The sequence below is a fragment of the Oreochromis aureus genome, linkage group 12, assembly GCF_013358895.1.
Source record: "Oreochromis aureus strain Israel breed Guangdong linkage group 12, ZZ_aureus, whole genome shotgun sequence".
In the NCBI taxonomy this organism is placed as follows: domain Eukaryota; kingdom Metazoa; phylum Chordata; class Actinopteri; order Cichliformes; family Cichlidae; genus Oreochromis; species Oreochromis aureus.
This window is the reverse complement of record NC_052953.1, coordinates 37,256,345-37,279,390: the sequence shown is the minus strand read 5'-3', so window position 1 is coordinate 37,279,390 and position 23,046 is coordinate 37,256,345. Positions and strand designations below refer to the sequence as shown.

At 41.9% G+C, this 23,046-nt stretch overlaps 1 protein-coding gene across 2 annotated transcripts; it reads right to left on the bottom strand.

Annotated features, from left to right (window-relative positions):
• Positions 1-19,920: 19,920 nt before the first annotated feature.
• On the bottom strand, positions 19,921-22,980 carry LOC120443120 (G2/M phase-specific E3 ubiquitin-protein ligase-like). Of its 2 annotated transcripts, XM_039621091.1 has the most exons (7): positions 22,708-22,980; positions 22,397-22,492; positions 21,879-22,171; positions 21,364-21,587; positions 20,878-21,078; positions 20,570-20,759; positions 19,921-20,316 (listed from the first exon to the last, which is right to left on the bottom strand). In XM_039621091.1, exons 1-7 carry the CDS (start codon positions 22,734-22,736, stop codon positions 20,009-20,011), a joined length of 1,341 nt encoding a protein of 446 aa, XP_039477025.1. In that variant the 5' UTR covers positions 22,737-22,980; the 3' UTR covers positions 19,921-20,008. The 2 variants fall into 2 exon arrangements, with proteins under 2 accessions (XP_039477025.1, XP_039477026.1); XM_039621092.1 differs by lacking the exon at positions 20,878-21,078 and having other exon boundaries at positions 20,570-20,738.
• Positions 22,981-23,046: the final 66 nt, after the last annotated feature.

Here is a 23,046-nt window from a genome sequence, read left to right as displayed (position 1 = left end):
CCCAAGACATTAAAAAAATGCTGTGTGGGTCCGTGGTGTGTCACAGGCATGTCTTACACTTTCAGGTACAGCTTCAAGATGGTTGATCAGAGCCATCTCAAATTTTGTCAGCAAAATCTTAGGGTGTTACTTTATGTTCAAAGTTGTGAGTTTTAATCCAAGTACATGACCCTAGCAGCATGACAACTTTTGATATGTTGCCATGAAGCATTAAATTTCTGACTAAAAAAACACAGTGTCCAATCTGTACAGGGACTGGAAGTTCCTCTTACCGAGGGTAAATCGAGACTTTATAGAGTCCAGCCCCTCTCCAGGTGACTGGTTCAAGAGTCGAAGCTGTGTGTTGAGGTGAGCCTGACTATATTAGCCAGCATCTCTCAGTCTCACACACTAGCTCAGGCTTCTTCCATGTCCCAGTAGCCCAATAGATTGGATTGCCAGGGCCTCTGCCCTTGACCGCCACCCAACACACATTGCACCCAAACCCTATGGTGTCTCCTGAAGGGGGGTCAGCCTATCGCAGGGCGGGCCCCATGGGGAAAGCCTCAGCCACTAGGTCCTCTCCGTTGAGCTCCTTCCCCAGGCCTGGCTTTAAGTTGGGGCCCTGGTAAACCTATCCTGGGCAGGGTACAGTAGCTCTTGCTTATTCCTCTTTTATAAGTGTTAACTGAATTGTTTTTTGTCTGCCCCCTTCACCCAGAACCAATTTGCCTTAAGAGACTCTACCAGAAGGTAAAGCCTGACAACATAGGTCCTTGACTCATAGGGTCACACAAACCCCTCCACCAAGCTAAGGTGGTGGCATTATTATTATTACTATTCTCATTATTATTATTCTTAAAAATATGTTTCTAATACATTAAGCTGCCAAAACAGCTCTGGCTTATTAGGCCATGCACACCCATAGGTCGTTGCTTCGAGCCTACGATCACACTCCTAAATCCTAAATATTGGGATGTGGTGTGTTCTGGGTATTGCCATATCACTAGAAGTCCCAGGCTTTTCTAACCCTCTGTCAGCCAAGTGGAAGCTAACTTGGCTAGTCTGTTAGCATCAATTCATATGTAAATTGGGTCGTTACCTGAGAATTGTGGAGGGGAGTGGGGGTGTGTGAATGATTGCTGATTTCTAACTGCCAACTGCCTCTTTGTTTGTGTGTGGGGAGGGGGAACTGCTAAAAGCTGTGAACTTCGTTTTGTGTTCGTCTTGATGCATTCTCAATCATCCAGGAAAATAAATCTCCAAAAGATTTATTGATAAAAACAGTACAAAAAAAACAAAACAAAACAAATTTCTACAAAAACAACCATTTGTACACATATTTACAGATAATAATAAAAAGTGAGTGAGTACATTTCAGTCACTCACAATCCTGGCACTGCCATGGTATCTGTAGTCTGCATTTACCACATGTGTATCTGTAGCAGTGAACACATCGCACAGTGGCATGATTGTTCTTGCATTTGTGTTTGACCTGACACGTGGCTCTTTTTCCAGGTCTAGGTGTGGAGGGTTGTGTCTGAAGCAATTGTTCTTTTCTTGCCTTCTTCCCAGCCATATGAGAGTTAGCCAACTCTCTTGCAAGCTCCACCAGGAAGTCCACCCGTCTTTCCTGCGTCCCGGTGCATGCTTGATACAGCACGTGTGCATTCAGTGCTGCCATGTCAATCATGTTATAGAACACGGCAACTGGCCAGCGCCGTGTTCCTCTGCGGACCGTGTACTCCCGCACCATCTAGTCCATCACATCCACGCCACACTTTGTGGTGTTGTAAAGGGTGACAGTGTTTGGCTTCCTTTTGGTGGTGTTATCAGTCTGAACCACGCTGTGCATGCTGCTAAGAATATAGACTGTCTTCTTCCGTTTGGCCGCATACGCCGTCAGCGTGGCAGCAGAGGCTGAAAACACCTAAGAAATAAGATAAATTGTTATTTCCATAGCACTTTTACACACAATGAAACACATAAACATAGAACCACAAAAGACCTGCAGCCTACCTGAGTGGTGAATTCATTGCGATCTGTGTATCTAGCGGATTGAGGAATTTCCCAGCGAATCTTGTTGACTGTGCTGAGGATGGTGGTTTTCCGTCTAAGTTTTTTTGCGCAAGTGAAAGCGATGTGAAGAAATTGTCCGTGGTAACATTTCTGCCCTTGTCTAGGAATGGTTCCATCAGCCTCATCACTACATTTTCAGACAGTCTCTGCCCACTGGGACGATTGGGGTCCTTGCCAAGATATGTGAGGACATTGCAAATGTACTTGGATTTTAGGTCGCAGGCCACCCAAAACTTGATCCCAAACTTGTCAGGTTTACTTGCAATATACTGCAGGAAACAGCACCGAGTCTTTGATGGGAAGAGCTGTTCATCAACAGTGATATGTAGACCAGGGTTGTAGCACGCGATGCAGTTGGTGACAAATGATCCCCACACACTGGAAATTGCAGCGAACTTATCAGTCTTTGCTCGATCACTGCGGGTGGACCTGTCATCAAAGCGTAGGTGTTGCATGATGTCTTGGAATCAGTTACGCGGCATAGTTCCAATGATCTGTGGGTTTCCCAGGTTTGCTGACCAGCAGTCACGTAGTGATGGAACCCTAGTAACCCCCCGCAAGATGACAATTGAAATAAATGCCATTAGTTCAGGGAGGTCCATGAACCAATGAACATCCTCCGTTTGCTGTGCATGTTGAATAGTCCATTCTTGAATGCTATGAAGCATGTCAAGAGTGATGAAACACAGGAAGCTCTGAAGGCGACTCAAGATACTTTTCCTGGCCTTAGCCGTTGGCTCTCCATCTGCAGCGTACGCTTCTATTGGGGTGAAAGGGAGACAGGTCCCCACCTGTTCTTCACGCCACACTGTGCCATCTTTCGCTGTCTCAGTCCCCAAACAAGCTCTCTTTTAGGTTGAGAAGCAGTCTCCTCATCTGCAGTGTGAACAAATTCAAATTGTGAGCAATGGGAAGGTCAAACGAAATTGCAAATGCATGCATAGATACTAATTATAATTCCAGTATCTCCTCCTCTGTATCGGAATAATGTCTGAAATATCTTACTTACTACATCCACTTACTTGTTTGAAATGAAATAGGAAATGATATGAAATGAAATATCTTCCTAAATAAAAAGATACAACTAGAGTTAGGGTTACTAGCTCTTCAGGTTAGGTTTCATTTCATATTATTTCCTATTTCATTTCAAACAAGTAAGTGAAAAATATTAAAAAAGCAGAGCAGGATTAGGGTTAGCTAGTAACCCTAACTCTAGTTGTATCTTTTTATTTAGGAAGATGTTTCATTTCATATCATTTCCTATTTCATTTCAAACAAGTAAGTGGATGTAGTAAGTAAGATATTTCAGACATTATTCCAATACATTTCAATTGTCATCTTGCGGGGGGTTACTAGGGTTCCATCACTACGTGACTGCTGGTCAGCAAACCTGGGAAACCCACAGATCATTGGAACTATGCCGCGTAACCAATTCCAAGACATCATGCAACACCTACGCTTTGATGACAGGTCCACCCGCAGTGATCGAGCAAAGACTGATAAGTTCGCTGCAATTTCCAGTGTGTGGGGATCATTTGTCACCAACTGCATCGCGTGCTACAACCCTGGTCTACATATCACTGTTGATGAACAGCTCTTCCCATCAAAGACTCGGTGCTGTTTCCTGCAGTATATTGCAAGTAAACCTGACAAGTTTGGGATCAAGTTTTGGGTGGCCTGCGACCTAAAATCCAAGTACATTTGCAATGTCCTCCCATATCTTGGCAAGGACCCCAATCGTCCCAGTGGGGAGAGACTGTCTGAAAATGTAGTGATGAGGCTGATGGAACCATTCCTAGACAAGGGCAGAAATGTTACCACGGACAATTTCTTCACATCGCTTTCACTTGCGCAAAAACTTCTTAGACGGAAAACCACCATCCTCGGCACAGTCAACAAGATTCGCTGGGAAATTCCTCAATCCGCTAGATACACAGATCGCAATGAATTCACCACTCAGGTAGGCTGCAGGTCTTTTGTGGTTCTATGTTTATGTGTTTCATTGTGTGTAAAAGTGCTATGGAAATAACAATTTATCTTATTTCTTAGGTGTTTTCAACCTCTGCTGCCACGCTGACGGCGTATGCGGCCAAACGGAAGAAGACAGTCTATATTCTTAGCAGCATGCACAGCGTGGTTCAGACTGATAACACCACCAAAAGGAAGCCAAACACTGTCACCCTTTACAACACCACAAAGTGTGGCGTGGATGTGATGGACCAGATGGTGCGGGGTACACGGTCCGCAGAGGAACACGGCGCTGGCCAGTTGCCGTGTTCTATAACATGATTGACATGGCAGCACTGAATGCACACGTGCTGTATCAAGCATGCACCGGGACGCAGGAAAGACGGGTGGACTTCCTGGTGGAGCTTGCAAGAGAGTTGGCTAACTCTCATATGGCTGGGAAGAAGGCAAGAAAAGAACAGTTGCTTCGGACACAACCCTCCACACCTAGCCCTGGAAAAAGAGCCACGTGTCAGGTCAAACACAAATGCAAGAACAATCATGCCACTGTGCGATGTGTTCACTGCTACAGATACACATGTGGTAAATGCAGACTACAGATACCATGGCAGTGCCAGGATTGTGAGTGATTGCTGAAAATGTTGAAATGTACTCACTCACTTTTTATTGTTATTTGTAAATATGTGTACAAATGGTTGTTTTTTTTTTGTTTTGTTTTTTTTGTACTGTTTTATCAATAAATCTCAGCAACAAAGGAAATACACCCATGTGTGTTGATTTCTCCCTAAGACAAACTGAAACACAAGTTTCCTTGTGGCTCAGGAAACTAACCACTCCAAGTGGTTCAGCATAGCCCCACCTTATTTACATAACAAAAGCAGCTGTTCACAGGTGATTAAGGATATTAGCTAAAAGCCTACCAGCCATTTGGCTCGACGGCGGGTTTTAAAGGTAGAAAAGCCAAATGGCTGCTCTCTGGGACTTCTAGTATATGTGATGGAGTTCATTATGCTTTCTACTGTCCAAGAATACTGTTGACATGCTGACTTTGCATCAACACCAGGTCTTAGGGTTTCAGAATATTGCATTTCAGATTGTTGTAATCATCTCTGTGCTGCAGCATAAGTGTACCAGGCTCCAGCCTTTTACCAGTTATGTTGTCATGATTGACATTGTGCCTGCAGACAGCTTCAAGTACAAGTGGAAAAAGGAGCAGTGAAAGACTTCAGAAACGACTGAGCTCCACGTTCCATGGTACACATACATGCACCCTGTCAGTCCTTGTATCACACAGCTACAGTGTATTTATCTTACAGACAATCTGAATGGGAGCAGTTTGTGTGTTTGGGGATATTTGTAGAGCTGTTTGAAGTTATTACTGAGCACTGTTCCACAAGGTTCCAGCTCACTTTAACGGCTTTCACATATGTGCGCTATATAAATATGCACCACATATAATAACTAAGTAAAACTATACTGTATGATGTTTCTTTTCAGCACATTTGACTGAGATGCAGTTAATAAATAATAAAGGTCACACTTTAACAACACCAACACGTGGCACTTTGTCTTCATGTTTCTTATTTTAATCAGTTAAATTATAAAATGGATGTAAAAGGATCATAAAATTAATTTTACATTTACTTAGGTTGTATTTACATTTCATGAAACATTTGAATGTAATACACCAAAATAAACTAGAAAGGAAAAAATAAGTTACACAAATTCACTTTCATCTTCATGCATAGTATCATCAGATGTTTTAAATCATACAGCACAATGGGTTTGAAGTTCAATACACCTGATGTCATATTGGATGCCTTTTAAACTTTTTTCTTTGGAACGACCAGAAGAAAAACAACAATCTTGTAAATCATGAATTTTTAATCTTTATAAATAAAATTCAAATGTGAGGATTTCTTCAGTTATGTCTGTTTCTTTACATTGGCCCTATGACACAGAAATGCATTAGGAAGATCAACTATTACAGACAAGGCACGAAGATTTCAGTGATTTATTGTCACAAAAACCATATTGATAGTTTTCCCCGAACACCACGTGTAGGCTCGGTTTGTCCCCAGTGTTTTTTTGTTTTGTTTTTTTGCTTTCTTCTGACCACTACTCCTGCTCGGGCATCAATCTGGGTCGGAGTTTTCTCCAAGACCAGGTCAGACTGACTACTTTATCTTTTCAAATATTTATCTATTGATGCGTCATCATGTAATTTTTCATCTTCTTCTGTTTTACTGGCAGTTTGAAACCCATTTAATTACAACAGGTAGTTGCACTGCCCTCTAGTGGAAGAGAATGTAATTGTTCTGCCCGTTACTCATGCTGGTCACTTAGAGTACTAATCAGGTGGAACCAGATAATCTTCCACTGCACACCTGATCATTTCACTGCTCTAAAGGAGGAAGAGGTTTGCTGCGACAGACAGGCTCCAGTGTTTTTGTTGAATGACACTCTGGTGAGCTTCCAGATCTCTTCATGAACAGATGTGTACACACTTCATCCTGACCTGTATCACACAAAACAAATCAGAACATTTCAGCTGCCCAGTTCATGAGTTTAAGCATTAACTCCATGCTGACCTCAACTTTGTGTATGAAATAGGTCAATTCAAAAAACTTTGAAAACAGAAATGCAAATAGCTCCAGTACAATGTGTACCTGTCGTCAGTTGTAAAGCTGGAAAATCAATATTCATCACGTTAACATTAAAAACAAATATACACATTTTATGTTGGATAAAAAAAACCCCAGTAAATTTAGTGGAGCATAAACTGATCTGTTTGCAGTATTGTGATAAAATTTAAAGTGATGCATTTTGTTGGACTGGCTAAATCTAAATTACATTTGTTTCTGTTGATGATGATGATGATGATGATGAAGACTCACTGAATTCCACCTTTTACATATGCTTCATAGCATCTAGGAGTTGAAAAATCTGCTTATATCGTTTTGAATTCAGCTAATTCCACAAAGAGCAGCAATAACTTCGCAGTCTGGGTTTCGCTACCTTTCTCTGTAATTTATACATTTATTTCTAACTGTCCAAAGAGTCATGCTGGCAGATTTCTGTCTTTGTCACAGGAGCTTTTTCTTTATCGTGTAGAAAAAGAGTAAATATATTATAATAATAATAAAATAATAATAATAATAGTAATAATACATTTTATTTATAGGTGGCTTTAAAGACCCTCAAGATCACCTTACAAACAAGTATGAAAGTATAAAAGCTAAACAAGGTAAAATAGACTAAGACAGAATCATGATGAAGGCTATGCAGTTCTGAACAGATGGTTTTAAGATGAGGTGATGGTGTCCCGTGATAGTGAGGGTGGAGCAGACAGCTGCTTCTTTACTTCTTTACTCTGACAGAAAGGGGACTTTCACTGGTCCAGCCCACTTTAGATCAAAGGGGCTGTATGTGAGTTTGACATACACCCCTGATCTAAACCCTCCCTTCTCTATAGTTAGAAAAGTGATGCCTGAAATAGTTGTGCTCATGATGACTGAAAAAGGAAGTTAATACTACTGACAGACTGTTTTGCAAAGTGCATTTTTCAGCTGCTTCAGGGGAGGCCACTGCCTGTGAGCTACTGTTTGACACAGGATCATCAGTTCCATCATACCAGAGACTCTGTACGACAGACATTTTCCTGAGTTTCCTCTCACTGCACCTTATGTGAAACTAGTAACTTACAAGCGGACATTCCTGTACTCGGATGTTTGGACACTATGGTTACCCTCGGCACGAACACTGCTCCTGCTTCTTTGTATGTGATTCAAGGAGGATCTGTTTTACTGGGATGGCTTTAACAAAAGCCCTGAAATGGACACTCTGACACTCTGACCCTCTGACTTTGGTCATGTTCCCTCTGCTGCACCTGTATTGCTAACAAACACAGACTTTGCTTCCATTGGCCATGTTGCTGGTTTTGTGCACAAAGTTAAAATACATGAGGAAGCAGTGCCAGTATAACAAAAACTCTGACGTCTTCCTTTTGCAATACGTGAAGCAATGTCGGATGAACTGGACCTGCTTCTGAGGGAGAGCATTATTGAGCACAGAGATATCTCTCCCTGGATTTCTTCTATTGTGGTGACAACAAGAAAAGAGGGCAGACGAAAACTGTGTGTGGATTTAAGAGAACCTAATATAACCACTGCTGCCGACAGCCAACCCTTGCCCTACGTGGACTGAGTGCTGTGTTGCTTAAAAGAAATGATGAAAACTGTGCTTAAAGGTTTACCCGGTGTGCATAATTATTTGGATGGTGTGATTGTTGCAGGATCTTCACTACAGGAATATGGTGGATGCCTGTGTGCTGTTCTCCAGCATCTTACATACGGATGTCTGACACTCAACATGCACAAATGTTTATTCTGCCAGTCCAGCCTCAGGTTTCTAGGCCATATGATCTCCAAGGATGACATTCTTCCTGCCACAGATCACAGCGCAGCCACCACCACATGATCTTGCATCTCAGTGTTCCTTTCTGGGGTTAATCTCTTGGTACAGTAAGTTCCCTGCCAACTTTGCTACAGTAGTGGAGCCAATGCGAGCTGTACTGACAGATGCAGCTGAATCTGGTTTTACATGGACTGAAGGAGCTGATCACATTTTTAAGGATCTAAAAAAATATTTCTACTGAACAGTCGAGTGCTTGCTCTTTTTGGTAAATGGACTGGTTCTTATATAGTGCTTTTCTACTCTTCTGAGCACTCAAAGCGCTTCACACAACTTGTGCATTTACCCATTCACACAATCACATTTTCTTAGTGCTTTCTAACTAACATTCACCTGAGGACTCCTGACCTCAATGAATCCGGATAATACTGGATGACCTGTGGCGTTTGCATCTCTAACTCCTATGATTACAGAATGGAAATACTCCACTGATGAAAAGGAGGCTCATTCTCGTGTGTGGGCTAAAAAAAACTGGATCTCTGGGGCCGACGTTTCACACTAAGGACTGATCATTTGGCACTGACCTCACTTCCTGCATCTCAGGCCCTGCTCATGAGAGGTGAGCATTGGTACATTGTCCCTGTTTCTCTGCATGCTACATTCATCTAGCACATGACACACATCAGGTTGTCGTTTGCAGTGCAGTCTATTAATTCTTTATGTACTACCTGCCAGACGAATAACAAATTTGCTCTGACTTCACCTGACTTCCTCTCTAGCCTGTTGAACTGCCACAAAAATCATGGGAGAAAGTGGCGTTGGACATTGTGGGTCCCTTTAAAACTGCTTCTTCAGCTTGTAGATTTGTTATAGCATTAGTGGACTATTACAGTATGGGGCCAGAGGCTTCATTTTCTCACACTGTAACTGCTGAAGTTACTGTCACATTTTTGCACTCCATTTACAGCAGACAGGGGAACCCTGACTACATAGTGACTGACAATGGGCAGTTCCTCTCCAGCTCCTTTGCAGACTTTCTATGCAGAGAGGGGGTATGATATCTTCACACCAGTGGTTTCCATCCACAGTACAACGGTGCAGTGAAAAGATGGAATAAAGTACTTAAACAGACTATCCTGACTGCTGAACACATGTAGAAAAACTGGAAAACTGCAATGACTGATTTCCTGCAAAATTATAGAGCAACAGCCCATGCCACAACTGGAATATCCCCATCAGAACTCCTGCACAACAGGAGGATGAAAAAAAAAGTGAACATCTTCCTGATTCCATAGAGAAGCCAAAAATGAACTACTGTCAAAGAGACAGTGAAACAAAACAGGAGAAGTCTAAACTGTACACTGACAAGCCTTGTGGAGCAAAGAAACCAACATTTGACCTGGAGAGGGCAAAAACACCTGACCATGTTTGCAAAGGAGTTTACACCATCATTATCTGTTTAGGAAGTACTTCTGTACTCAGTGACAAGTTTCCAGGCTTTCATTCAGCAGACATCACACTCAGAACAACAAAGCCAGTTTCCAATTAACCCATCCACACTCACTGCATGTCTTTGGACTGTGGGAGGAAGCCGGAGAGAACCCACACAAACACGGGTAGGACCTTTTTGCTGTGAGGCAACCATGCTAACCACCGTGCAGTTGTGGACTTCAAACAAGGTTAAAAAAAATAAACCAAAATAAAAGTGTTTGTGTTTTACATGTTAGAGGTTGAACTTATCTAACGGTAAAAGCTTGTGTAGAAACAACTGGTCTTGTACTTTGCAATCTTGTTTACACGTGGTAATATATTTCCTTGTTTGGTTTTGAGTACTCTGGTAACCGCTTAACTAGAAGTGATTACAGTTCAGGTTATGCGTATGATATCGCATACACAGGCAGTTAAACAAGCTTAATGTTCATTGATGTGTTGTAATGGGTGCATGCAGTTTTTCAAATAAGGGGGTAATGTTGTGTTCACAACTAGGTGACACAGCAGGATTAGGCTGAGGAACCAGAGAACAAGAGGGAATGTGTGGGAAGATGCAGCCCTTATTGTGCTGCAGTGGAACTAAGCAAGGTGCTCTTAAAGTTGTTCAAAGGAATTCTTGACAAAGCGGTGTTTCTGCTTCATGCTGACTTCCTTCCTTCAATCAAATTGGGCTTCATTGTTGGTTTACATTTAAGGACAGTGGCTTAAATACTTAAAGCAAATCTGACTTATTGGAAGTGTTTTTAATTTTTTGGCATGAGTTTGCATGTCACAAAAAAATTTCAATTCATGGATGCTTGTGTGCTTTCTATTGGAGATTATGTATCGGAATTTCAGGAGCGGGACCACGCCTCCACCTTTACCTACTAAAACGCTGTCAAACCTAAAATGAGGACGTGGGCTCAGCTAGTGAATTAACATACTTAAAACATGTCTGTGCACATTCTAATTACAATATATTCATCGAAATGTTTTTCTAGTTAACCATGTTATTGGTTTAAATTCACAGTACAAGAGAGAAGGGAAATACAGGGAGAGGTGCTGGGAGTAGAGTGGGAGAGCAGACCAGACAGACAAATTTCAGGACGTTTCGAGTGACGTAGGGGACAAGAACACTGGTCCTAAACACTTAAAGCTGTCTATGTACCCACAGGATCAGTTTGACAGGAAAAACAAAGCTGGTTTCAGGGTTTTAAATGACTTGAATTGCATTAGAAGTAACTGCAACCATTCTAAGTGAGAGGGCACCAGGGATGTATCCCATTATGGCTGATGAAGTCAGAGATGCAAATATATTACGCACATTGTGTCACACTTGGAGAGCAGTTTCAAAGTTAGGATTGGAGCCATGTGAACTTGAAATTGAAGCTAGAAATTGCTTGAGTTTCCCCGCCACCATGGAGTGCCTCTCAAGAATCAGCACACCTGTGGCAGTGGGACTGAAGACAAAACTCTATCAATTCTCCTCAGTGTATATGCTGTCCTTTTTCCAGACTCTCCTGTGTGTAACAGCAGGTTTAAACCGACACCATACCTGTTCCAAGCAGTGACATAAAAAGATGCAGTGATTGGCTTAAGTTGTCACGGCTGGGGCAGCAGTTGTGTGGTGTGTGGGAAAAGGACTCGAATGCAGGCACTTACTGAGATGCAAGGGAGGTTTATTGTAAGACAGAACACAAAGTAGGGATGGCAAAAACAGAACTAAGGACAATCTAAACTGGGAGAAACTAAACTATACAATGGCAAAGCTGAACACGAAAGGGAAGGAGAACGAAGGGAACAAGAACGAAGGGACACTGGGAAATCACACACAGGTGGGAGACACAGCTGGACCTGAATAACCTGATGAGACAGGGGAAACACTAACATCAGGAACCAACAGACGGAGCACCAACCCAGAAACCCAGAAAATCACAAGGCAAGAACACGAGTCCACAAATAATAATAATAATAATGATAATAATAATAATAATAATAATAATAATAATAATAATAATAATAATAATAATAATACTTAGTCAGAGGAACGCAAAAGGAAACTCTTTTTCGTTGTCTGGACAGAATGCTCTTAACTTGAGCAGCACTTTTCTGATTCAAGATTTATTTATTGTCATTATGTTGCTAGAATATAAAACTTACAGTGGTGCCCTCGGTGATGAAGACAATACAAAAAAGTTGGATAAATAAATAAATAAATACAAATTTAAAAAAGGTAAAAAAGATAATTGCAGAAGTCTTTAGCAGTCTTTAGAGTACAGTGACTGGATGTGAGTCTGTGTGCAGGGGGTCCACGAAAGGTATGCAGTCCAACATCACTGATAGATTTGCTACCTTGAAGGTGAGGCAACACAGCTTAACAATCCCAAAGCAGAAGGAATGATCTGTGCAGCAGATGTTGCATCCAAAAGGGTAAAAGCTTATGTGACATTGTGTCATGGTCCGTGGCTCTGTGTCTGAGGAGTTTGTGGGATGACCCGATGGCCACACCCCCGGGCTGGGCCATCACCATCACACCTGCATTCCAGGCGATTACCAGGAGGACTATCTAACCCTGCACAGACGGATGCTTCACGCCAGTCCGTCAGTCACCCCTCAGTGGTAACTTGGCTCAAAATGTTGCATGAACTGTGTTAATTCTGCCTCTGTGTGCTCAGGTTACTATCTGGCGTTTTGTACCTGCCACCTGCCTGTCCTCCTGCCTGCTTGGATTTCTGGGTGCACCATCTATCCTCGTCCCTGGCTCCCCGGATTTGCCTTCCAAGGAAATGCTTCCCCCCTCCGAGTCCCATGGTCCAGCTCTGATCATAAGCCAGATTACTATAGCCCTGTCTTGTTGCGCCTCTCCATTCCCCTGCTCACTAGTAACTTTCTCCACTTTCTGTTGCAGCCTCTCACGGTCCCGATTACGGCTTGCCTGTGTGTTTTGTCCCCCGGTTTCCTTCAGTTCCGCGATTTTGCCTCCCTTAGTTGTTCCGGGTCACCTTTTGTTGAATTAATAAAACCTGTGCTTGCTCGCACTAAGCGTATTGAGTTTGCGTTTGGGTCCTGCTTGTGTTCGTGAACTGCGGTTCATGACACATTGTACCTAAGGCTAAGATGATTTGGATTCTCATCATCTTTTAATTTGATCCTGGTAGTTCATGAAAAACACGATGTTTTCATGTATTTAATATGTTGTTAAAACCATTACTTTTGTCAAACAAGCAATGATTTTGTGCCTCAAAATTGAGTTTTCTCAAACTTGTTGATTTTATTATCACATCATTGAATAGTTGATTTTTAAGAGGATTTTTTTTTAACCATGTTAAAAGATTAACTCTTATTGCAGTGACACTTACACAATATAGTGTACATTGGCAAAGTGCTATTCGGTTGCAAGCACTTCACTGTATAGGGGTGTATAGGGATGGCTTTTATGATAGCATTGTACATGCTTCATATCACTCTAAACATGGCTGGATGCCTGCCACTACATTGAACCAACAAGACTACAATCCTATTCACTCTTGGATATGAGGTACCTACAGTAACAGGGACAGATGGCACGACGACCTCTGGCGGAGACGGAGCTGGGCCAGACGGCGGCGGAGAAGTCGCAGGCAGTTGACCAGGTGGTTGAGCAGGTGACAGAATGGGTGGTTGAGCGGATGGCCGTGTGGCAGCTGGAGACGGTTTGGCAGACTCTCCAGAGCCCCCAGCGAGGACAGGATCTGAACCAGATGATGTAGAAACCTCTGTCAGAGGCAAAGCAGGACCAGCAGGTGCAGAAACCTCTGGCTGAGGCGAAGCTGGGTGGAGCTGCACAAGGCACGCAACCAGCTCAGGGCACTTGTCAGACAAAGACAGCAACATGAAGTCCATAGCTGCCTTAATGAGCTCGCCTGAGCTCTTTGCTGAAACATGTGGTGGCTGGATCAACTTGGCTGAGTTCCCAGCAGAGAGCTCCAGGATGTGTGGGTTGCAAAACCTCTGGGGGGTCCAGAGGCAGCTGAGACCACAGGCTCAGCCTCTGGGTAGGCCCTGGGGAGAGTTTTAGTGTCTAAATGGGTCCATTTGGCTGTACAACACACAGTGTGTGAGTAAACAGACTTTGAAATTATAATTCCAGGCTCAGAGGGAGAAAAACAGTCTCTTCTTTTTACAGAGCTGGAAATAATGGCACCAGAATAAACAGACTTGGAGCCTGAGCACTCAGGAACACTCTGACCAGTCTTTTCATAAATGTGCCCATGAACAGGTAACAAGGTCTCTGACAGAATAATTCCGGGCTCGGAAGGAGCGGGATGAAATGAGTCTTTTAAGTCCATAGAGCTTGAATTAACAACCTCCAAATAAACAGTCTTTATTTCTCCAGGCTTGGCCGGAGTAGATGAAAGCCTTTTTGACTGACCATGGCCGGTTACTCTGAGGAGGGCCTGGGTTCAAGCCTTGGTTGCGTGGATGCCGTTGTCAGAGGAGAGATGACAGAGGAGGCCAGTGATGATGGCGATGTGGTGGTTAACTTATCCTCATCCTCCGACCACATTGCTGCCAGGAAGTCAGACTGGGAGATGTATGAGGAGAGATTCCACAGCTGTGACGTAGAAGCATTCCTCCTCTGCTGCGGGTGCTGCTGTGTGGTGCTCCAAGTCTGGTTTGAGCACCCCTTTCTCCACGTTGCTACAACACCGGACAAAGCGATCTAGCCTGGGCCAGATCGTGAATGAAGTCTGCAGCCTGAGAGAGCTGGTGCAGGTGAGGGCTTTACTCGAATATTGTCTCAGTAGCGTTTAGCCTGACGGATATTATCCTTGCATCCAAGGCGAGGAAAATGCACCTCACCACATTCTGGAACAGTTGAGGCCCCTCTCTCCACTGGGTCCATCTCGTGGTCACGTCGTTCTGTCATGTGTGGCTGTGGCAGGCAGGAAGCGGACACAAGTGCAGGACTCAAGAGACACAGAGGGATGAACTTAGGCAGGCAGCTGTCATGGTCCTGAGTCTGACGACTCAGTGTTTTGTGTTTCTTTATAATATTCTGTGTTCTTGTTTATTCTGTGGTTTTGGTTATCTTGGGTTTTTGTACTCTTCTGTTTCACGTTTCATGTTCTTATGTTCTGTGCCCCACAGTCTGTGTTTAGTTTGGGTGTTGTGTCATTACGTGTATGTGTTTCCTGTTTTATTGTGAAGGTCTGCGTCTTATGTGAGTGTTTTCGGTTTGCCTCCCTGGTCTCGTCATGTTAATCACTCCCAGCTGTGTCCTCCACCTGTGTGCTATCTCCCTGTGTTTCTCTGGGTGTATTTAAGTCGTGTCTTCTGTCTTAGTGGTTGCTGGTTTGTCTGTGTTGTCCCCCTTGGTCTTCCTGCTCCTCTCCGTCCGTCTTCCGTGTATTTCCTCGTACCTCCCTGCGTATCTGTTCTGGTTAGTTTCTGTTAGTGTTTCCCAGTTTAGGTTTTCTTAGTTTCCTGCTCACCCTTGCCGTTTCTGTTTGTATCTACTTTTGTTCATTAAATACTCACCTGCACCAGAGCTGCCGCATTTTGGGTCCTACCTAGAACTCCACACGTCTGCTACACCGGACGTAACAGTACAAACCAGCCACTATGGACCCAGCGGCATTAAACCCGTCCGAGGAGCTCCGGGACGACATTATCTACAATGTGGAGATTCTCCTCGGGCTGTGGTTAGAAGGCCCTCCGGAAGAGCTTCGCCGCGCCGTCGAAAGCCGGCTACAACGGCTCTTTTCCGGCCTTCCGTGGCTGCTTGGTTCGCTTCCCCCGACCATGCAGGCCTTTCTCCGGAACACACCACACCTTCTCCAAGCCACTACTGCATCGCTGCCCGACCCGCCGGATGTGGTTTTGCCCGACCCGTCGGAGCCGTCTGCGGGGAGGAAACGCTGATCACGCCGCCGGCGCGTCACCCCACAGACGGACTTTGGGACTTCTGAATCGCCGGCTGTGGTGAGTGAGGACTCTTTTTCTTTTTCAGACTGTGTGACTGTTCATTCAGGGGCTGTGTTTTATGCGGCGGATAGCAATACAAACTGCTTATCGCCTGCTCAGCCACCTTTAGCTCAGTTAGCTGCCCAGCAGCCACCTATAGCTCAGTTAGCTATGGGGCGCCGTTTGTAAACTGAAACATTTTTCCACATTTAGCTCCAAATCTTACAAAAACATGTTTTTTCGAGTCATTTTTTTACAACATTTAGTAAAATATTTATAACTTTTTATATTTAAAACAGAATTTTAAATGTAAAATCTAAATGCTAAATGTAAAATCTAAATATGATAGCTAAATGTTAACATTTATATATAATATTTAGATTTAAATCTAAATATTATATATAAATCTAAATGCTAAATCTAAATATTATATATAAATCTAAATGTTACGGGAAACTAAATCTTTAGCTAATATGCAAATTTATTGTACGGGTCAACAGAAATACCAAAATAAAAGCTTCAAGAAAACCTCCCGCGCTAAAGTGTGCCGGTTGTGGTCAGGTTGTGTGTCTGCGCTCCTCTCAGGGTCACCTTTGACTGCCATGAGCTGCTTCACCTGTTCCCTACCAGCATGTCCAGCGATTTAGCTGAAAACATTGGAAGAGCCGTTTTGTCGGCCATCCAACGATTCAGCGGTAGTGCACCCTCAACCTCACAAACGCCGCAGCACTTGGTAAGTTCATTGTATAGCATTTTGGACGGGTTGATAGCAGTGTTAGCAAAACTAGCAAAGCTAAATTACTTAGCTAGTCCTCAATTATTTCATTTGGTAGGCAGCAGACAGAGATTGAACATCATACAACTCTATTTATTTGTTTGGTAGGTAACAGTCGTTCTTGATGTAAATGTTTCCTTAGGGATCCAGCAATGCACCTGGACCAAGTAGACCTGCCGTCTCCACTGGGATACCGTACCGCCCGGTAGGCCTTCTTACACATATCATTTAGCTGACTGGTTTTTGTTTTTTCTTTGGTGTAATATGTCACCTTAAATTAAATCCTGTCAAAGTAATGATTCTGATTCTACATACATTTCATCTTCTTAGGGGTCCATCATTAGCAGTGTCACATCACCACCAACAACATTCACAAGTTTTACGTCATATTTTATTACTGTTTTGCTGTGAAGTGTCTTTTGATTACTCACTTTAATATTTCAAAACTATTGATAAAATATTACTCTCTAGCTAATCTGTCACAGTGTAATTGCCTCAAATTACCCATCTTTTGTTATAGAATTGTGCTAATTGAGATTATCTGTGCCGTGTTCTAGGATGGTTACCAAGGAAGGCTTCAGATTTCCAAAGAGGAATTGCAAAATGTTCTTTCCCTGAAAACATCTTTTACTCAAGCTGCATCTATCCCACTCTGTATAAGTTACTGCAAGACTATAATATCTCAGTGTCAAAATTCAATGTAATCAGTGACCATGAGTTAGATCAGATCAGTTTCTTCAGTGCTCCAGCAATAATCGAGCTGAGACTGCGAAAGCTCTCTTTACTGCAGCTGTTGGACAATTTGGCAGACCCCTGCATATCAGGACTGATCATGGAGGAGAGAACGCTCAGATTTGGGAGGACATGCGAGCAAGCAGAGGTGAAAGCTCTGTCTTAATGGGAAGTTCTGTGCACAACCAGAGGATTGAGCGTTTCAACCGAGACTTAAACAATAACTGTAGCCGCATTTATGCACCTATATTTTATGAATTGGAATCACTTGGTATCCTAGATGTGGCAGGATGAATGTTATTCCTTGGTTTAACCCACTTTCAGCCTGGCGCATTAGGGGGCGCTAGTATAAATAGTGGCCATTTGAGTGTCCCTGGATCGCTTACCTGTGATCTCCTTTTTTGGTCACCTGACTTCCCTTTGGTGTTGCCGAGATTATTTGTGGGTTACACTTCTGAAGCCTCCATCGCGGCTGGTAGGTGTTTACTCATTGTAGTGTGTACATTACCTTACTTGGTGGTAAACGGCTATTGTTTGTAGGTCGTAGCTGTAGAAGCCTCCGTTGAGCCATTCTGCTCATGTTTTATGACGTGGCTTACTCGGTACGTAATCCACGTTTGTTACAATCTCTGCCTTTTATTGTTCTTTTATAGTAATTACTTATTATTCTTTGCAGGAAGTGTGGGCCTTAGTTTTACGCCACGCTACGCGAACTGAAGTGCTGCTGTTTTGTTTTGCTTTACTTTTACTGTCTGTTCCGGCTGCAAGGTTTCTTTCCTACTGCTGCCAGCCTTTAAAGTGGACGTCTGCGTGGACAACGGCCATATGCATGGCGTGCATGTTGATTGACTGACTGGAAGATTAACTTATAGTCGGGCAGATGGCCAGTTGGAGTACTACGGCGATTCCATCTGCTCCATATTTTAAAGTTTTATTTAGGCTGTATGTTTGTTCTTTTTGTTGTCGTTTTGATTTGTAGTTTGGGTTTTTGTTACACCACTGGTAGGAGGCCATTTTTCTAGCTGCGGATCACCAGTGTGTTCCTACAGTTGGGCTATCCCCAGCGTGTGAATATTAGTTTTGTTGTAATATATTAAATTTTGTTTCTTTTATTCAGATGCGGAGTGCCGACGTGGAGGAGACTAGGGTGCCTTGGTGGTGGGATCCTCTGAGTGTACACACCTGCCTTTTCTTAGTTTATTAGCGTGAGTGTGTGATAGTGTGCTGCACTTGTGTCTTGGTGTGTTTTCTTTTCTGTTTTTTTTGAGTTTGTGCGTGGCATCCCTGCCCCTCCACTGGTAAGCCTCGGCTCTGGATACCTTTTTTTTAAGCCTATTTATACACTGATATTTATGACTGTGCTTTTATATGTTGTTTCAATTAATAAATTGTTAACTTATTTTATCATTGAACCTCGTCTCTGTACTGAGTATAACAAACCTAACTGCCTTTTTGGTGATTAGTGTTACCTCCAGTATTCTCTGGGTGAAATTCCCAGGGTGGCGTTGTCTTGTAAACTGTGAAGCGCATTTACTTTATTTCCACCTCGTGCTGCCACATAGACTTAGAAAATGCAACAGACCTATTTTGCCTTCATTATGTGTCTCTACCACGAATCAACCGCACTTTGAAGGAATTCAAAGCTGGATATAACAATCACTCTATTTCCACTGAAGGTAACAGAACTCCCATCCAGCTTTTTGCCTGCGGAACTCGCGTGTTTCATCGTCACAACCCAGAACTTTCTACAGCAGAGGTCTCCATACCCTCCTTGTCAAACTCTCAAAGTAGGTTTGTCCCATTAAATGACAGCGATTTGCAAGAGCTATATACAAGCATTCACCCTTTTGAAGAAGACAACAATAATGGTAAAACATTGTTTCAACGAACACAGCAGTATATTTTTAACAAACTTGTAAATGTGTGACCTCAACCACAGGATACCAGTGATGTTCCAAAGAGTGATGACACTTAGTATTTTTAAATGCTGTACAGCAAATGTGTTTTTTGTACTACTGCAGAAGCCCCCTCCCCTCTAGCAGTGATACCTCCTGCCACATAAGGACTCAAAGTTAATGACTGATAGTGACTCATAGGCTATTCAGAAGGCTACAACCACTTTTGGTTTATGGGTAAAAACAGTTATTCAAATTGCAGTAAAGCCATCAAATTCACACTGTAACAGTGTAACACAGTATAACAGTGAAAATTATCAACATGGAACAGTCAGTCTTTAAATCAATTCACAAGATTATCTACAGTATTGTGCTAATCATTGTAAAGTTGCAATAGTCTTAATAAATGTTGCTGTTAGATGCCTAAGTAATCCTGGCTTGTTCTACAAAGCATGTTTAGTATACTCTGTGCATAAGCTGTTTTGAAATGTCCTTGTTTAAAAAAAGAAAAAGCTTAATAAAATTATTAATTGTATTACACCAGTGACTTTATTGATTTGTCGTTGAAAATACAGAGTTAGCATTTTCATAAATCTATTGAAGCTTTGAAAATTATTACATTTCAACATTAAATGCAGTCAGAATTTATTTCAACTGTCTTGTATGAAGCAAAGTTACTTGAAACTACAATTAATGAACAGGATTAGAGTTAACAAACCCACCATTTTAATTTCACTTTTTTGGAACATGTTTAGATGGTGCTGAATAAAGCTCCATTCATGAGTGCTACTAAGAAGCAGTAATGAAAAGCATCATCATCAGCCATTGTTGTTTCATTCACAAAAAGCAGAAGCTCATTTGCACATGTGTGTGCAATCGGGAGATGTTTGCTTTCATCGTGAATGAATGTTATTTTAGGAGCTGGTTGAAAACCTATGGCTGGAACCTTGCTGCTCCCGGTGGCAAAAGCCAAGATGTGACCAGGCCTCAAAGCCTTCACAAATGCCTCTTCATCCTTGGTAAGAGTCCTTTCTCCAAGTGCGTCTCTCAGCTCTTTATCTAAAAACAAAGAAAAACCCCCGTTAACCTGGGGACACTAAAATAGTTAAAGCTTGAGCTAACTAAATGATGGCTAATGTAGTTATAAAAAATACAGAGGTTCTGTCTTTGCTTTGCTTGTCAGTTGTAAGCTTTCATACATCTTTATTCCTGTTTTGTGTGTGCATGTGACATAAAAAGACAAATTAAGTTTTACTTTAGTGTCCTGAATTGTTTCATGGCCAGACTACATTATACGTGAATTTCTGCTTACTTTCGACACACTGGAGAAATTCCCGAAATTTGACCACCATCAGCTCCTCTCTAACTCTTCTGTTGCTCCCAAGGACAGAATAGCTTGGCCTGAGAACCCCAGCAATTAAACTGGCTGTCAGATCTTTGTCCTCCCCCGATAGGTCAAGCAGAACACGCAAACTGGGGTTCTCTCTCAGGAGTGATAAAATCTAGACAGAAAAGTTTAAATAATGGTTAAATTCCAGTTTTAAATACAAAAAGTAGCTCACTCTAAATGTTTATTATAAAATAATGACCAATTGATACAGGAAAAAATATAAATCTCACTCCATAGTAGGACAAGCCATCAGTTAGTTGATCAAAACAGCTTTGCCGTTGCAGAACTGCAAGGTATAGAGCTGCATTTTTCACAAACAGATCTTTATTGGCCATGGTGACTGTGAGTGGAAGACCTTCAACTTGATATCGCCATGAGTCGCAGCAGCTGACTGCTTTCTCCAAATCATGTTGAGTTGTTGCATTTACAACCTAAATATTTAAGAAAAACACTTTAAATGTTTGTTTTTTCACCAGTGTACACAAATACTGCAGATGGTTCATTTTAATTGGACTCGAAACGTTTTTGTTTTGGTTTATTTGGCTGTATTTAACCAATAATTTTTTTTTAAACAAAAAGGAAACAAATTGAAAATATAATACATGGAATTGCCTCTAATAACCAAAAGTGTATTTATTATATATTATAAAAGAAGACCAGAAGACTTGTGAATATAGGAAATATTACAATATTCTTGTTATAATATTGCAATTCACCTTTTTCAGATTCTCTCTTAACTCAGGGTCACCTATATCATCCGGTGTTAGGTGTACTTGAAGAATGTCTCCTGACACAATGTAGTCTACTACATGTGGAGAGAGAAAGGCTGGTGCTTCTCCACCTTGCACTATTATCGTGGACAACATCCTGCCAATGGTTCGATATACTCCATTTTGCAAGTGTAGGATGTTAAATTTCAGTGTGCATCCATTTGGTGTAGCTGAAAAATAACACACAAAAAAAAAAGTATATTCTGTGCAGACGCCAACTGATATCTTGAGATTGACAGACAAAAATGTATTACTTTTTTTTTTTTTACTGTTTCAGACACACAGAACATAACATAACAGATTTATTATCTGTAGTCATTTATTAACTTGTTAATGTTCTGTCAAACAATGTTCAGATCAGGTGGTTGTTGCGTTTGTAACATTATAAAAACGAGTGTCGTCAACAAGCCTTTAGGCCTTGAGTAAGTAAGTTAGTTAGTTTGTCTATGAAATCATATTACCTTCAAAAGCACCGCTGTCCTGAAAGATGGCCTTCACCAGTAAACGGAAAAACTCCCGCCTTGGCCCCCCAAGGTCAGCAGCATCTTCCTCTGTATCATGTTCATCGCTTGCAAATGTAACATAAAGCATCTCACAGCTTTCTGCAAACTTGGGTCTCTTGAACTGACGCAAAGCAGTCGACCACACATTGGCTCGACTGATATGGAGTTGTCTTGTTCCTGGTGTAATGACTTTCTCACTATGAGCTCTAAGAAGACCTTCAATTTCTTCTTTGCTGAGCTTCTTAAAAGACCTATATAAAAAAGGGACAATGACAAACAGATCTTGGGGAAAAATGGCAATTTGCTGTACATTTGACTCAAGTGCACAGAGTTACAGATAATTATGTTGTGATAGTCCATATTAAATTAGTCAGAAATGAGCAATTACCTTTGTAATTGTGTAACTTCAAAAAAAATGATGCAAGTAAAGATGCAAATAAGATATTCAATTATCAAAGGTTACTTTCAAATCTTACCTTGAAATATGAACTTCACTTTGTCTATCAGACTCTTCTAGGAGGCTACGCTGAATTGCCTCTTCAAGAGCTTCATCTTCCTCCAGAAAAATAGGGCTAAGTAGACAAGAGATATTAGAAATCATAAAACATGTCAGCCTTGAAGAATTTCTCACACTACATCATTAAAAAAAGAAATTAAATGTAAATACTAAAGTTGCAGTCATTCAGCAAAAAACCCCCAAACATGCAAATTGGAAACCTGCATCGAAACAATATCCTAAACAACATCTAAAATGAAGGATGTCTTTAACCCCTAGACAACAGCTTACACAAATTCTGCCACATTATATGGAAACATCTGCTGTCCCTCTGCCTGTCCCTCATTTTCACTCTCCTGAATGCAGCCCTCTGTTTCCTGATGCTTGGCCTCACTTTCACCTGGTGTTGTAGGCAACGCATGATGCACTGAACAAAGGAAAGAAGGTCAGCATGACTTGCTTCATAATGTTAACAGAGCCTTTGTATATCCTTATATTAGTTCAAGTGAAAGTTGGGCACATATTCCTCCTTGGCTGTAATCACCTGTGATAATCCGTAAACATTAAAATCGGACAAATTAATGATGCTCTCATCAAACAAGCCTCCCAGGAATTATTACTCACTGCAGT